Here is a 14,255-nt window from a genome sequence, read left to right on the forward strand (position 1 = left end):
AGATTTTCATTCCCTTTTCTATTTTTCTGGTCCAATAATTACATATTTATAAAAAAAAAAAAAATCTTAAAACCCAACTTACTCTATAGGAAATTCTAATCAACATTAAATCTCAACCTTTCATCTTGTAAAAAATAAACTTTAAGTCCCACCCTTCAATTGTTTGTAATTGAAAAAAAGACATAAATATCTTTGAAAAAAACTACAAATCTAAATAACTCCAAACCTGAATTTTAATATTTAAAAAATAAATAAAATTAGAAATTGGAAAAACTCTAATAGTAGTAGAAATCAAAGCTTGCTATCTTTAGATTTTTATTAGAGGCTCACACTGAAAATATCCTTTTAGAGGACAGAGAGGGAGGGGGGTTTTCAATCTATCAGAAATCCCTGGATCTGTAAATTCCTAGAGAGCGAGAGAGAGAGGGCCTTTTAGAGTGAGAATTGTTTTTCCCTCCGAGAAATTCCCAAATCTGCAATATTCTCTCAGATGAGCAGCAATGAAAAAGGTTTTCTCATTTTCTCTCCTTAAAATAGTAGGGTTTAGCACTCAAATGAGTTTCCAAATTTTCTCTCTCTAAAATAGCAGGACCTCATTATAGGAAAAACAGATTGGCAGTATCTCAGAAGACGTCCTAGAATTTGACATTTTCTTGAAAGACCTATCAAATATGTACTGTAAAACTAAAATGGAAAATAAGGAATACATTTATTGTGCAATGGTGGGATTTCGACAAAAGAAAGAAAACAATTCAGGTCTATATCTATGAACTATGAAGGGGATTGTACAGAGAGTCTCGATGGGCCTCATAATTGTCGTGCTTGACAAACCATTCAAACGTAACAGGGCTCAGGAAAATTGCTTTTCCATTTAGAATTTGTTGTGATTGAAGAACCATTCAAACATAACAGGGCCTTGGAAAAATTGATGTGCTTGTGTAGAAATTTCTAACCATTACCGAGTGTTGATGGGCCAAAAAAAGTCCGAAGCTTTAAAAGGTGTCTTTCCTCGATTTTAGAATCGATTTAAATTTGGGTTGTGTTAGGGTGCTCACGATATGAAGTAATTTAGCATGGTGTTCAACAAAATTTGGAAACTTATATACATTTGTTTTATACATGAAACATAATTTAGGGTGTTCACACTGTAGAGTAATTTATTATGGTATTTAACAAATTTTAACCACTTATATACTATTGTTTTATATATGAAACATTGTTTAAAAGAAAAAATAAAATCAACTGTTCAAATATCTTTTCCAAAAATATCATTTTTTTTAATACAGATTAATAATCTACATGCTAAAGATTATATATTTCCAAAAAATTATGATTAAATTTTATTTTAAAAATAAATTATTAAGAGGCTTGCATTTCGGCATATGAGTTATTGGACTCGTAGAAACTATATTTTTTTTTAATGAGGAAAATTATTTCACGTGGGCTGGAATGCATATCTACAATATGCGATTCAACGTATAAAGCATCCATCTTAAAGATAGACGTAAACAGGTAGTCCATCTAAAAACAATTGTAACTAACTTTCCAAATGTTTTATTGATATAAATTCTATTTTTAGTTTTAAAAATTTATTTATTTTTTCATATTCATGATCACCATATTAAAGATTATATATTCTTTAAAAACTAAGATCAAATTATATTTAAAAAATATATTTAACTCCGAACCCATATTTCTATAATATACTGATTGGCCGGATAGAAACCAAGTACTTTAATAAAAGTATTTTTAGTCATAAAAAGGGTCCGACGTGATTCACATCAAATGTGACCTCATCTAGATAAAGCACACTAGCGATATTTATTTATTGAACAAATTGTTACATTTAATACTCTTTTAATAATAAAAAATATCTTTACGAATAAAAACTCAATGTACAAGAGTATATAAGTGTCTAAAATTTGTTGAGTATAATGCTACATTATTTCGTGTAATTTGACCTATCAATCAACCTGCAGGGTCCGCATAATTTGACCTATCAATCAACCATTAGGGCCTGTCTTCCTATTATTGAAAAAAAAAAAAAAAAAAAAAAAAAAAAAAAAAAAAACAACTCAATGAACAGTAAATCCATTTTCTAATGAGCGTCGTAAAGAGAGAACTTACCAAGTGACTGAAAAGAGAGAGATGAGCATCTTAGAGAGGGAGAGTGCCGTCCCCTCGATCGAGAGAGTGTCGTTCTTCTCTTCGATCGAGAGAGAGAGAGATCAGCATTTTATAGAGGGAGAGTGTCGTTCTTCTCCTCGCTCAGCATCTGAGTGAGAGAGATAAAGGGCCATGTTTCGAATTCTCAGAATTCGCAGAGCTGCAGCATCAGCCATCATTTCACACTCAAAGCTCTCAAACCCTACTCCAAATACCCTAATTCCCCAACCTCCATTACAGGCTCTCCGCCCCTTCTCTTCTTCCTCCTCTGGAACCACGGATTCAGAGCTCCGAAAGTACATTGGCTATGGCGCCCTTTTTCTAGGCTGTGGTATAGCCACCTATTACTCATTTCCATTCCCCGAGAATGCAAAGCACAAGAAAGCTTACCCCTTTCGCTATGCTCCATTACCTCAAGATCTCCACACTGTAACGAACTGGAGTGGGACTCATGAGGTGCACACTAGGGTGTTTTTACAACCAGAGAGCCTGGAAGAGCTCGAGAGAATGGTGAAGGAGGCCAACGAGAAAGGCCAGAAGATCAGGCCTGTGGGTTCGGGCCTTTCGCCTAATGGAATAGGGTTACATAGAAGAGGCATGGTGAATTTGGCCCTAATGGACAAGGTTTTGGAGGTGGATAGAGAGAGAAAGCTGGTTAGGGTTGAGGCTGGTGCTCGTGTTTCTCAGTTGATTGACAAACTCAAAGAGTATGGGCTCACATTGCAGAATTTTGCGTCCATTAGAGAGCAGCAAATCGGGGGCATAATCCAGGTTCTTCTCCTTCATTCTCACCTGAATTCCACATTTTCTTTATGTTTTGACGAGGTCAAAGATAAAACATTTACTTAATTTATCGCAGAGTATAATGGAAAGGAATGCTATAATCTAAGCATCTTCATTGCAAAAAGATGTTACATTTCTGGATTTTTTATTATTGGACCTTCAAAAAATAATGTGGAACCCTTTTATTTTTGAATTGTTTTCTTTATGCACAGTAAAGTTGGAGATTGCTTTTTATTCTGATTTGCATTCTAAAGTTCAATGGATATGAGTGTGATACCAAAGCATATTAATTCACTTCTACATGGATATGATGCGTTGCAAACTTTATTTTACTTTTCTATTGATATTATGCGAGTTGCCTTCAAGGACCAAAGGGCAGTTGAAAAGAAGTGGAAGTAGACGTCAAGGCTTGTTAGCTTGGCTCTCACTTATGTTTCAATAGAATCACATTGAGAGGTCTTGAGTGTCCTTCCAGTTTTGCCCCAGTTGAAGTCAAGATTTGTGCTACCATTTGGTGGCCTGCACTAAATGGCCTCCGGTCCATCTCTAAAAGAGAAAGTGTGAAACCGTTGTTGATTCTATTATATATAGATCCTTAACTCTAAGCAAAGCAATTATTTAAGAGACTAAGGACCCTGATGGTTGCTGTGGGCCTGGTTTGTTCCCTAAGGCTTAGTTCATATGTCTAGATATTTGTAAAGATGCAGTTTCTTATTTTCTTTAGCAGTCCATTGTTTCTTTTATTGAATGTAATGGAGTATAATTAGGGGACCATCTTCCAAAGAAGGTAGCTTTCCTCATGCGGCATCATAGTTCGTAAAACACATTTACCTATGAGGCCATCTAATTAGTACAGGCATGACCCAAGCAACCTGAAAGGGCTCAAACAAATTGAGGAAGTCATTTTAAATATTGCATGTGAATAGACAAACACAAAAGAGGCTGTTTTCAAAACGTCTTCAAACTTTCAAGATTGGATACATCTTCTCTAGGGGTAATACATAGTATCTTATGTATAGGGTGGCCAACCAACCTAAGTAGAGGATTCAGGCTGGTGCTTGGATACCATGGACAATGCTTCAAAGAGTGTTCAACCCCCACCAGTGTTGAACTCTTTTGGACATGGGGCCAAAAAGCAACCCCAGTGTCCCATTTCTACTACCTCTTATTAGGAGATATTATTGGGATACTTGTTCACTGGACCCCAGATAGATGTCTTAACTCCTGTGTTCTTATACCCCTTGGACTTCTTCTGAATCTGCACAACAAACTCCAAACTATGTGGACCCTTCTCATCTCCCGTTCAAATACTAATTAACATAATACAGTCTGGGTAGTTGTAGGATCCTACATCTAATCCTGTATTGGGAGCTCTTATAGAGCATATAACTCTCTACTTTCAAACTCTATTCCTTGTTCTCATACTTTTTTATCTTGCATTGTCATTCAACTGGATGTTCCTTTTTTCTGTTATTGGGCTTTATAGACCAGTGGACTTAAGTAAGGCATTTTTACTTCGTCTCTTCTCTTTGATTGATGAAAAAATCTTATAAAATTTGGACTTACCTGTATACATGAATAGTTCGAATTCATTGCAACCTAATATTCTCTTTCAATTTTTCTTTTCAACCCAGTTTTCTGTGCTCTATTTTTCATTTTCATTCCGTGGAGGCTGACTTATATAATCCTGAATGTTTCACAACTTGTGTGAAAGCAGCTCTTGCAATCTTGGTATTTTGCAGAGGCTTCCGATTCTCAGTTGTTTATGAGTTTACAGTTCTAGTGTGAAAAAGAAGTTCTCGAAATGCGTCTGTTTTCATTTACAAAAAGGAAAAAAAAACTCCCATACTGCTTTTAAAAAAGTCTACCAGAGTGCTTCCATTTATGTGTGCAAAATGAAGCAAATGTTCCTTCTACTTTTTCCAAATCACCAATCACTATAGTTTAACATATTTCTCAACTGAGGATAATTTTTTACTTATTATACTTGTTTGTCGATTCTAGGCCTATTATTGTTATACTGAAATTGCACCTATGATGTTAAATTATGGTGTTAGTCTCACTCTTGTCCCCACAGTATTACACCTGGATGAATATGCACTGTTTGACATATGATTATTGCTTCAATGAGTCATTCTCTCAAAAAATTATTGCTTCAATGAGCCATTCTTGGTAATAAATTTTCCTATAATAAGCTGTGACAGTCACTATGCAAAACAAAGGAATAACATTTGTGGTCCTAACATGTTTATGAATGTCCGAAAAAAGCTCTGCTTCCCTCTTGAGATATATTTTCATTCATATATGTGTTGTCATAGTTTACTTCAGAATATGGTAATTGCATTTGCTTTTTTCACAATCCTTGATTTTCAGGTTGGAGCTCATGGTACTGGAGCAAGCCTGCCTCCCATTGATGAACAGGTTGTCAGCATGAAACTGGTTACCCCTGCTAAGGGGACAATAGAGGTCTCTAGGGAGAAGGATCCAGAACTCTTTTATCTAGCTCGCTGTGGTCTCGGTGGTCTTGGTGTTGTGGCAGAAGTTACCATCCGATGTGTTGAGAGGCATGAGCTTGTGGAACATACATTTGTTTCAAACATCAAAGAGATAAAGAAAAATCACAAGTAATAATCTCAATCTTACAAAATGGCTATATGGGATTATTTTTATTTTTATTTTTTTGGGAATAGCAATATTAGAACATCTATCTCAAGTTCTAATCAAGTATAAATTATGCCTTTGTTGATCTATTTTGTGATGTACTTTATTGGTCTGGTTGTGCTTTGGATTTGTAAAATTCTTTCTCTATTGTTACACAGGAAATGGCTTGCAGAAAATAAGCACCTTAAATATCTGTGGATTCCATACACTGAAGCTGTAGTAGTTGTTCAATGCAACCCTCTCACAAAGAGAAAAGGTCCTTCGCAGTTTAAGCCAAAATATAGTAAGGATGAAGCTTTGCAGCATGTTCGTGATCTATACCTGGAAATGTGCAGAAAATATGGGTGAGTGGAATCACACTACATATAGTTGTTCTTGATTGATCATTGGGTTATGTTGTTGGGAACTTCTCAAACTAGCTGGCCTAGACCTAGCTAAATTGGACAAGGTTGCAATTTGATAGAAAGTGTCGTGATGACTTAATTCAGCTGAAGAATGGAACTTCTCTTCAATTTTCTGAAGTTCTTCCTTTCTTTTTTCTATATTCCTCCATTATTTTGAACTTTACTTGTATTTGGCAATATTGCCCTAGTTGGTGACTGTTACCAGAAAACTTGGCCTATAAAAAGTAGGAATTTCTAACCTGCTTTTTCCTCTTTAATTCCTACCAATACTTTATCTGTTTCTCTTCTGCTTTTTGGTACCCTAAGATTTATATTGTTTTTAAACATTCAGCTAATTAGTTGCAAATATAGCTGTTTACAGAACCAAAGAAATTACTTTGAAAACCTCAGGAACGGAGCAACCTGAAGAGGAAAAAGATGTCAGTGAGCTTTCCTTTACAGAATTGAGAGATGAGCTCCTCGCGCTTGATCCCCTCAACAAAGATCATGTAGCTCAGGTCAACCAAGCTGAAGCAGAATACTGGAGGAAGTCTGAAGGATTCAGGGTTGGTTGGAGTGATGAGATTTTGAGTTTTGATTGTGGTGGACAGCAGTGGGTGTCGGAAATTTGTTTTCCTGTTGGTACACTTGCAAAGCCCACCATGAAGGACATCAGCTATATGGAAGAGTTGAACAAGCTTATAAAAAATGAAGGTATCCCTGCTCCTGCTCCCATTGAGCAGCGATGGACTGCTCGTAGTACAAGCCTCATGAGTCCTGCTTCAAGTTCATCTGAAAGTGATGTATTCTCCTGGGTAATCTTTCAAAACCCATGCCAGATTCTTCAGTCATTTTCGACTTAAAAGTGTACAAGAATTGAAGAGATTTCGTTTTATGCATCCATTTTTTTTCCTAATGCAATTGGATGGTTCTATCTTCATGTGCATCTGTTTGCTTTGTTTGCTTGATGTTCAAATGTGTCTTGGCCTTCATTTTTCCCTGAAGGCAGGCATGCAAATTTGCAAAATAAGTCATTACCAAACTATTAAAGAACTGCTGTATGATTTAGTCTTAGTTGTTTGAGTGGTTATTTATTTTCTCTTTGCTAAGTAACAGTTAGAATGGTTATTCTCTCGCAATGATTATATAATTTTTTCATCTGACAACAATGGTTGCTGGTATTGTGATTTTTTTGAAGAATTCCAGTTAAAATGTGTGCCGTGTTCATGTGAGATACTTCAGAGACTGTAGTATCTCATATCGGATTTTGTGGCTACACGCACCGCCATATCTGTGCATTGTTGTTAGCAGTGACATATTGATTCTTACCTACACCTTTTTAGTGCTAGACTTAAGTAGTAAACGCCTTTTAGCTTTTCTGGTTCCCATTTTCCTCTAGATATGTCTAAACATCCAAATCATGTCCATTATTAGCAAAATGGAGATATACCCATCCATATATTTTTTTTTTTTTAAAAAATGCTTAGCAAAAAAATGATATTTTCTTAAGCTTTTTTTTGTTTGGCTTTCAGGGTTAGCCAATATGGTCATTCTTTTGAAAAAATCTCAATGTCAAATGGCCTCACGTTTATTTCAAATTCATGTCCCATTGAGGGTGTTCCCAATTACAGCTTGAAATTCTTTTTATGATGAGGCATGTGATTATCATTAGTTGTTTGGAGATAGCAGTTTTTCAAAAAACTCCCCGAGTCGAATTTGGATTCACTTGAGTCAACCTGAACTGGCAACTTTCTGGCTCTGGAGGTCCCCAACTTGTTCGGGGGACTCTGTTCAGACAAGGGTGGTTTTTCTGTCAGACTCGGACAGTCTCCAAGTTTTGGATGAAGTCCGACAAAAATACAGAAATATTAGGGGGTGGAAATCTAATCCCCCTTTCTTATTAGGGGGTGGAAATCTAATCCCCCTTTCTTATTAGGGGGTGGAAATCTAATCCCCCTTTCTTATTAGGGGGTGGAAATCTAATCCCCCTTTCTTATTAGGCTTTGAGAATTTGTAATTGGGCCTGCTTTTGTATCCTCTATGCGACCAAACCTTGAATTTAACAACAAAATTCTCAAAATCTTGCAAATCCAAGATTTACAATTTTGATTTATGATTTGGGACAAAAATGGGTTATTGGAATGGTTTGGGCGTTTCAGTTTGGGGCATTTGAGAATCTATATTGCAAAGATTGGAAGCATCTATCCAAACTAGACATATCTTTGGTAGAATTGGCTTCAAAACTTGGGGTAAGGGAAATTAGGTTTTATTTTTTCAATTTAAAGGCATATAAATGAATTTATTTTGGATAATAGATCTAGCTATATTTTCTTTAATATGTTTTTCCTTATTCTTTGGGGTTTTTCTTTAACCGGGCAAGACTTGGTGGCAACTTGGGGCTCTTCAAGTTGACCTGGCCTGGCCCCTGCCTAGTAGCATGGTCTGCAATTAACTCAACTGGTGTAAAATTGGCATTGCCTTTTGTTGGTCCAACCACAATGAAATTATGGGCGTATGCTTGTGTTGAAATGATACACAACCTCTGCCAATTCATCCATTTGAAACAAGCCAGTCTCTTGGGTCGAAGGTGCTACTAACATTACTTTTTGAGGTGCTAACCTACTTTTGTTCTTGTGTATCAGGTTGGTATAATCATGTACCTGCCCACTGCAGAAGCCCGACAGAGGAAAGATATCACAGATGCATTCTTCAAGTATCGATATTTAACCCAGCATGAACTGTGGGATGCATATTCTTCTTATGAGCACTGGGCAAAAATCGAGGTGGGTTAGAGAGAGAGAGAGAGAGAGAGAGAGAGAGAGAAAGAGAGAGAGGCTATTCGTTATTTTGTACCTTTTACAGGTAAAATTATTTTAATTGATAGTTTTTTAAATATCAAATGAAATGCTGTTCTTGCAGGTCCCAAGAGACAAGGAAGAACTTGCTTGGCTCCAGGGGAGAATCAGAAAGTGCTTCCCAGTTGACCTCTACAACAAAACGTGCAGAGAATTGGATCCAAACAGGATTCTTTCGAATCGCATGCTTGAGAAGCTCTTCCCATCTGCTACCGAATGAGTCTCTCAAAGTTAAGTATTGGACTCCCATTCGAAGTCTCATCTTCATTTCGAATTTGGGGTTTTTGTCTGCTGTTATTTTGATGATTGCCCCTTTGCCTTGGGAATAAAAGCCCCTCTCTATTTTCTTCAATTTGTTCATTAGCTCTTTTTTAGCCTATTGCAACCCTTTTATAAGGCAATCAGTAAAATAAAGAGTTACAAGAAAGTTGCTTTGCATCTCTCAGTCCAAGTGACACTCGAAAGGTTGGCATCAAGGTGTGTAAAATGATGGAGAGTGAGTTTTGTCTCCTTGTGAATGAGTGTGAGATCGATGAATGCAGATGGATATACAGAGATGACCAACTTGTTTACAGTTTAGCGATTCAAATACTGTGCTTGTTCATACATCATTGTGGAATGTGAAATATTTAGGCCCTGCGGCCTGATTGTATGATGGCTTATGAAGTTGGGTACCATTATTTTTTGAAAATTAACATTCATTTCCTTTTGGGTTAAATCATATCCTATTGATTTAGGGAAAAAGTTTATATAAGGATGCAACCTTATAATGTAGAACTACGGATGCTCCTCAACAATCCATTGGAAAAGGTAGTTTTAATGTTGAAACACCCTTTGATCGATCATCTCGACATCAAGATGTATGACTATGAAAAATAAAAAGATTTTAAATCTAAAAAATAATGTGTTTTACAATATTATCTACACCGTCCATTTTCAAGATTTTCATGTCTATGGATCTACTTGATTTTAATCATTTTTGAAATTTAAAATTTTATAATTAGATATAAAAATAGATTTTTAGATAATCCTAAGAACATTTGACATCAAAATTATATATATGATAAAATTTGAAGGTGCACCTTACCTTTACACCTACGGATGCATCCGTACGCCAACTGGACTCTTAATTTAGAGGAGTAAGGAACCTTCTCGATGTAGGAGGTTCTCGGCATTCACAAACATTCTCTCTCACACATACGCACATGTGCCATTGGATGATCGAGTTTGTTGCTTTTATAAACCTGAATCTCTCTCTCTCTCTCTCTTTGAACCACCATTGAATGATCGAGTTTGTTCCTACTATGAAATTGGTCATCAAACCAAGAATATGCCTATACATCTAAGTTGAATATTTTAAGTTGGATTTGTTATATCATAGAAACTAAGGAGACGATAAATATTAGGGATTGTATACAATGAGACTTTTTACCTTTGGTATAATGAGATCACAATTAGTTATAACTATTCGATGTGAATTCTGATAGCATGTGTGTCATGAAGTTTGAAAAAATTTATTTTGAACTTTTGAGTTTGGTCAATGAAATGAATGCAGCCACCTAATTTTACATCCAATGGTCAATATTAGTTGTGACTAATTTATACTAAAAGCAAATGGTCTCAATATATATTATTAGGACATGATTTTGGTGAGTCAGCAGACTCATCTATTGTTGTGTGGTCTCATTCATCAAATGTCGATCTCTAAGATGGACTCAAAAAACAGTGCATCCACAAAGTTAAAATGAATGGTGGATGTTTTTAAAAAAACAGTATTTATATTTTTTTTAAAAAAATAATTCCACATTCATAAGCATCGTAATAGTTGAGATTACCAAATCTGAAGTTTTGAATCAAATTTCTATCTTTGAGATGATTTTAAAGGAGACTGCACAACCATAGGTGTGAGGCGGTTGACTCACACATATTTTATTTTTTTGCTTGTAATATAAGGTTTCGTTTTTTGAGGATGATAAGATGCAATTTATCATTTTTGTCACAATGTAATGTTTTGTTTTTGTTTTTGTTTATATATATATATATATATAAAAGGTGCGGTTTCTATAAAGTTGCAACTTTAAACAACCGAATTAAGGCGTACCTTAAAATTTTATCATAACATGTAATTTTGTTTTTGATGTAAAAAATTCTTAGTATTATCCTAAAATCTATTTTCATACCTAAGTAGAAAATTTTAAATTCCAAAAATGGCAAAAATCAAGTAGATCTCTAAATATATGAAAATCTTGAAAATAGAAGGTCTAGATAATTGTTGCAAGATGCACTATTTTTGGGACTCAAAAAGTTTTTTTTTTTAATATTCATATATTTCGATGTCGAAATGATCGACTAGAGTATTTTGTCAACATTAAAACAATATTTCCGACATATTTTTGAGGTGCATCTGTGATTCTACATTTTTAAGATTACAACTTTATATAAATTTTTTCCATATATATATATATATATATATATATTGTGAGAAAGTGGGGAGAGGGCTCTTTGGTAGGAATTGAGTTTAGGACGTAGTGTTACAAGGAATTGAGTTTAGGACGTAGTGTTGCAAATCGTCAAGCATTAACCCATTAAGCCGAAGGTCCTTTCCTATTTTTGTGACATGGAGTAGGTTGGTTTCCTTGCGCGTACAAAGGATGCAAATAACTTTTATAGGATTCCTCCTGTGGGCAAACGACTTTGGAGGATGGTTTTTCGGAGCTACTCGGGAGGATTTTCGTGATTTAAAAATTTGTGATTTATTTGAGGATTTTCAGATGAATATTAAACAAAAAAATGGTTTTGAGTTTCTAAATACTTAATTGTGTTTAAGACATTATTTTAATTGTGTTTAAGACATTATTTTCTTTTGCATGTCTGAAAAAACTGTCGTTCGGTTGTCACACGAAAATGCATAGTGATTTAGATTATTCTTTCGGCCATCTTTCTTTCATACTGTTTATTATTTTTTTACAAATGAATCAAACTAGAATTTTAAGCTTGTCTACTTATCACTATTATTACACTAGAAAAATATAAAAAAGTATTTTTAAGAATAGAAATGGGCCAAAATAGCCCTACACCATTGAGGGTATTTTGGTCATCTTATTTATTTAAAATTATTATTTTCCAAATGAGGTGCACAGATTCAAACTTTTAGCTCAATCACATTTGTAGCTAAAAATAAAATTCAAATAGTAACATACACTCGCAATTGTTCAATCAAAGATTGGACAACTATACTATAATTCAAATCACAATTATCTAGGTGCCACCATCCTCCCCACATATTCAAAATTTTAGCTCAATTTCTTTTTTTTAATTTTGCCAAGCTTGTCAGTTGCCATAAGACTTTTCTTGTGAACCATAGTAGGAATTTTAATCTTCCTAATTCCAAGCATAAGCAGGTTGCTATCACAATCACTAGACAATATTTGTCTTTTATTGATATTAATCAATGTGCATCCGGGCAAAATTTTCCTTATGATATAAGGAGACATAAGATTGATCAACTATTTTGTGATAGTATTACAAGTTCTAGAGCATCAAATATGTTTTTTTTTTTTCGAGAGTGAAAGTTTGCAATAGTTCTGAAAATAATAGAGAACTTATTTACTGAGGAAATAGGATTGCCTTTCTATAGAGAAAGTACCGTTTTCACCTTCTGTTCAATGCACTTGTTCGATAAAAAGTTTCGACTCTTGAATTCTCAGTTTCTAACTATAAAAAAAATGGTTTATAGTTCCAACTGGATGCGCACCAGTCATATGGTTCCAAGATTCATCCCTTGTGCTCTAAGACCAAGGAGAAAGAGCATATGTGGAGCATGCATGCGTATATGAGGGTCATTCTACACTTCGCACCAAAAGAGGTATGGAATCCAGAGTCATGGGCGTTGAAGCCCTCTGGCGGTCTCGGAATCGATGTCCAATGGTCACTAGTTAGAAGATGTGATGAATTACTGTTGTGTCCCTGCGTCTCCTACTGGGCATTCTTTGGAATCCAAAGAGGTATCCTCCTATTGGGCACTCTTTGGAATCCAAAGAGGTATCGATGTCCAATTGGAATCTTTGTACACTATGGTTAGGTATCCTCCTATTGGGCACTCTTTGGAATCCAAAGAGGTATCGATGTTCAATTGGAATCTTTGGACACTATAGTTCGAAGATATGATGAATTTTACTCGCACGGGCATTTTTTGAAGCCCATGCGAGTCATCCTACTGGGCATTCTTTGGAATCCAAAAAGGTATCCTCCTCCTATTGGGCACTCTTTGGAATCCAAAGAGGGTATCGATGTCCAATTGAAATCTTTGGACACTATAAGTTTGAAGATGTTATGAATTTTACTCGCTTGAGCATTTTTCGAAGTCCATGGTATCGATATCCAATTGGAATCTTTGGACACTAAAGTTCGAAGATATGATGAAATTTACTCGCTTTGAAAGCCATGCGAGTTATGGGCGTTGAAGCCCCTGCCTAGGCCTATGCAGGGAAACATTGCGCGATTTAGATTCCACACCTTTTTGGTGCGAAGTGTATAAAGACCCTCGTATATACATGCATGCCATGCACATGCTCCACATATACACTCTTTTTTCTTGTTTTAGACATGGATGCCGTACGCATGCTCCATGTATGCTCTTTCTCCTTGGTCTTATAGCACTAGGGATGAGGATATTGTCATATTTAACCGTGACTTTTTCTTTCTCCATTTTTCAATGTCGGATAAATAACTTTTATTTTTTTGGGATTGTCTACAAACGTATCATTTATCTTTGTTACAAGATCACAACTATTCCCACTTATTAAAGGTCAAATTTGACGGTTTGGGGTGGGTCACAAAATATAAGATTTTTTTTTTTTTGGAACTTTATGTCTATTCAAAGACACTTTTACAACTAACCATTTTGAAATTTTAGTGTCAAGACTACTTGTATAAAAGGTAAATGTTATTTTTGTATATTTTTCTTAGGGCGTGGTTTGTATAGAGCGTAAGCTCTAAACAATCAAATTAGAGCCTACTTTTAAATAGTGTCGAGAAATGTGGTTCCAATACTGGAAATCTTTGTTATAGCCTTAAAATATATTTTTATATTTATTTATAAAGTTTAAACCTTAAAAAATAGTGCAGATCGACAAATCTATGAAAACTTGAAAATCTTGAAAATTGACGCTAAAAAAATGCATTATTTCCAAAACTTAAAATCAAATTTTTTCATATGTCCATGCATCTTGATGTCGAGATGATCAATTTGAAGATTTTAAAACAATCTCATGTAGTGAAATTTTTGAGAGAGGCTCGAGTGTGATTGTTTAGAGCCTTAGCGCTATATAAACTTTTCCCTTTTTCTTATGGGTGCAGTTGGCATCCGTAGGTGTCGAGGTAAGGTGCACCTTCAAATTTTATCATG

General features: G+C 35.2%; 1 protein-coding gene across 3 annotated transcripts; it reads left to right on the forward strand.

Annotated features, from left to right (window-relative positions):
- Nucleotides 1–2,143: 2,143 nt before the first annotated feature.
- Nucleotides 2,144–9,539, forward strand: GLDH (L-galactono-1,4-lactone dehydrogenase). 3 transcript variants are annotated; one of them, XR_016053659.1, is made up of 6 exons: nt 2,144–2,937; nt 5,323–5,573; nt 5,769–5,954; nt 6,366–6,808; nt 8,636–8,776; nt 8,913–9,539. XR_016053659.1 is itself a non-coding variant. In XM_006843288.4 (6 exons), the coding sequence occupies exons 1-6, from the start codon at nt 2,299–2,301 to the stop codon at nt 9,066–9,068; spliced, it is 1,806 nt and encodes a 601-aa protein (XP_006843351.1). In that variant the 5' UTR covers nt 2,144–2,298; the 3' UTR covers nt 9,069–9,539. The 3 variants fall into 3 exon arrangements, 1 of the variants encoding a protein (XP_006843351.1); XR_016053668.1 differs by having other exon boundaries at nt 6,405–6,808; XM_006843288.4 differs by having other exon boundaries at nt 6,376–6,808.
- The last annotated feature ends 4,716 nt before the right edge of the window (nt 9,540–14,255 follow it).

This window comes from Amborella trichopoda, chromosome 1 (assembly GCF_054954075.1).
Source record: "Amborella trichopoda isolate Santa Cruz 75 chromosome 1, AtrichopodaSantaCruz75HAP2 v2.0, whole genome shotgun sequence".
NCBI lineage: Eukaryota > Viridiplantae > Streptophyta > Magnoliopsida > Amborellales > Amborellaceae > Amborella > Amborella trichopoda.

What these genes read in the sequence shown, in the direction of transcription:
- GLDH (XM_006843288.4), top strand. Translation starts at nt 2,299, where the DNA reads ATGTTTCGAATTCTCAGAATTCGCAGAGCTGCAGCATCAGCCATCATT. An exon ending in AAATCGGGGGCATAATCCAG is followed by an intron (nt 2,938 to 5,322) that starts GTTCTTCTCCTT and finishes CTTGATTTTCAG; the next exon opens with GTTGGAGCTCATGGTACTGG. An exon ending in GAAATGTGCAGAAAATATGG is followed by an intron (nt 5,955 to 6,375) that starts GTGAGTGGAATC and finishes AGCTGTTTACAG; the next exon opens with AACCAAAGAAATTACTTTGA.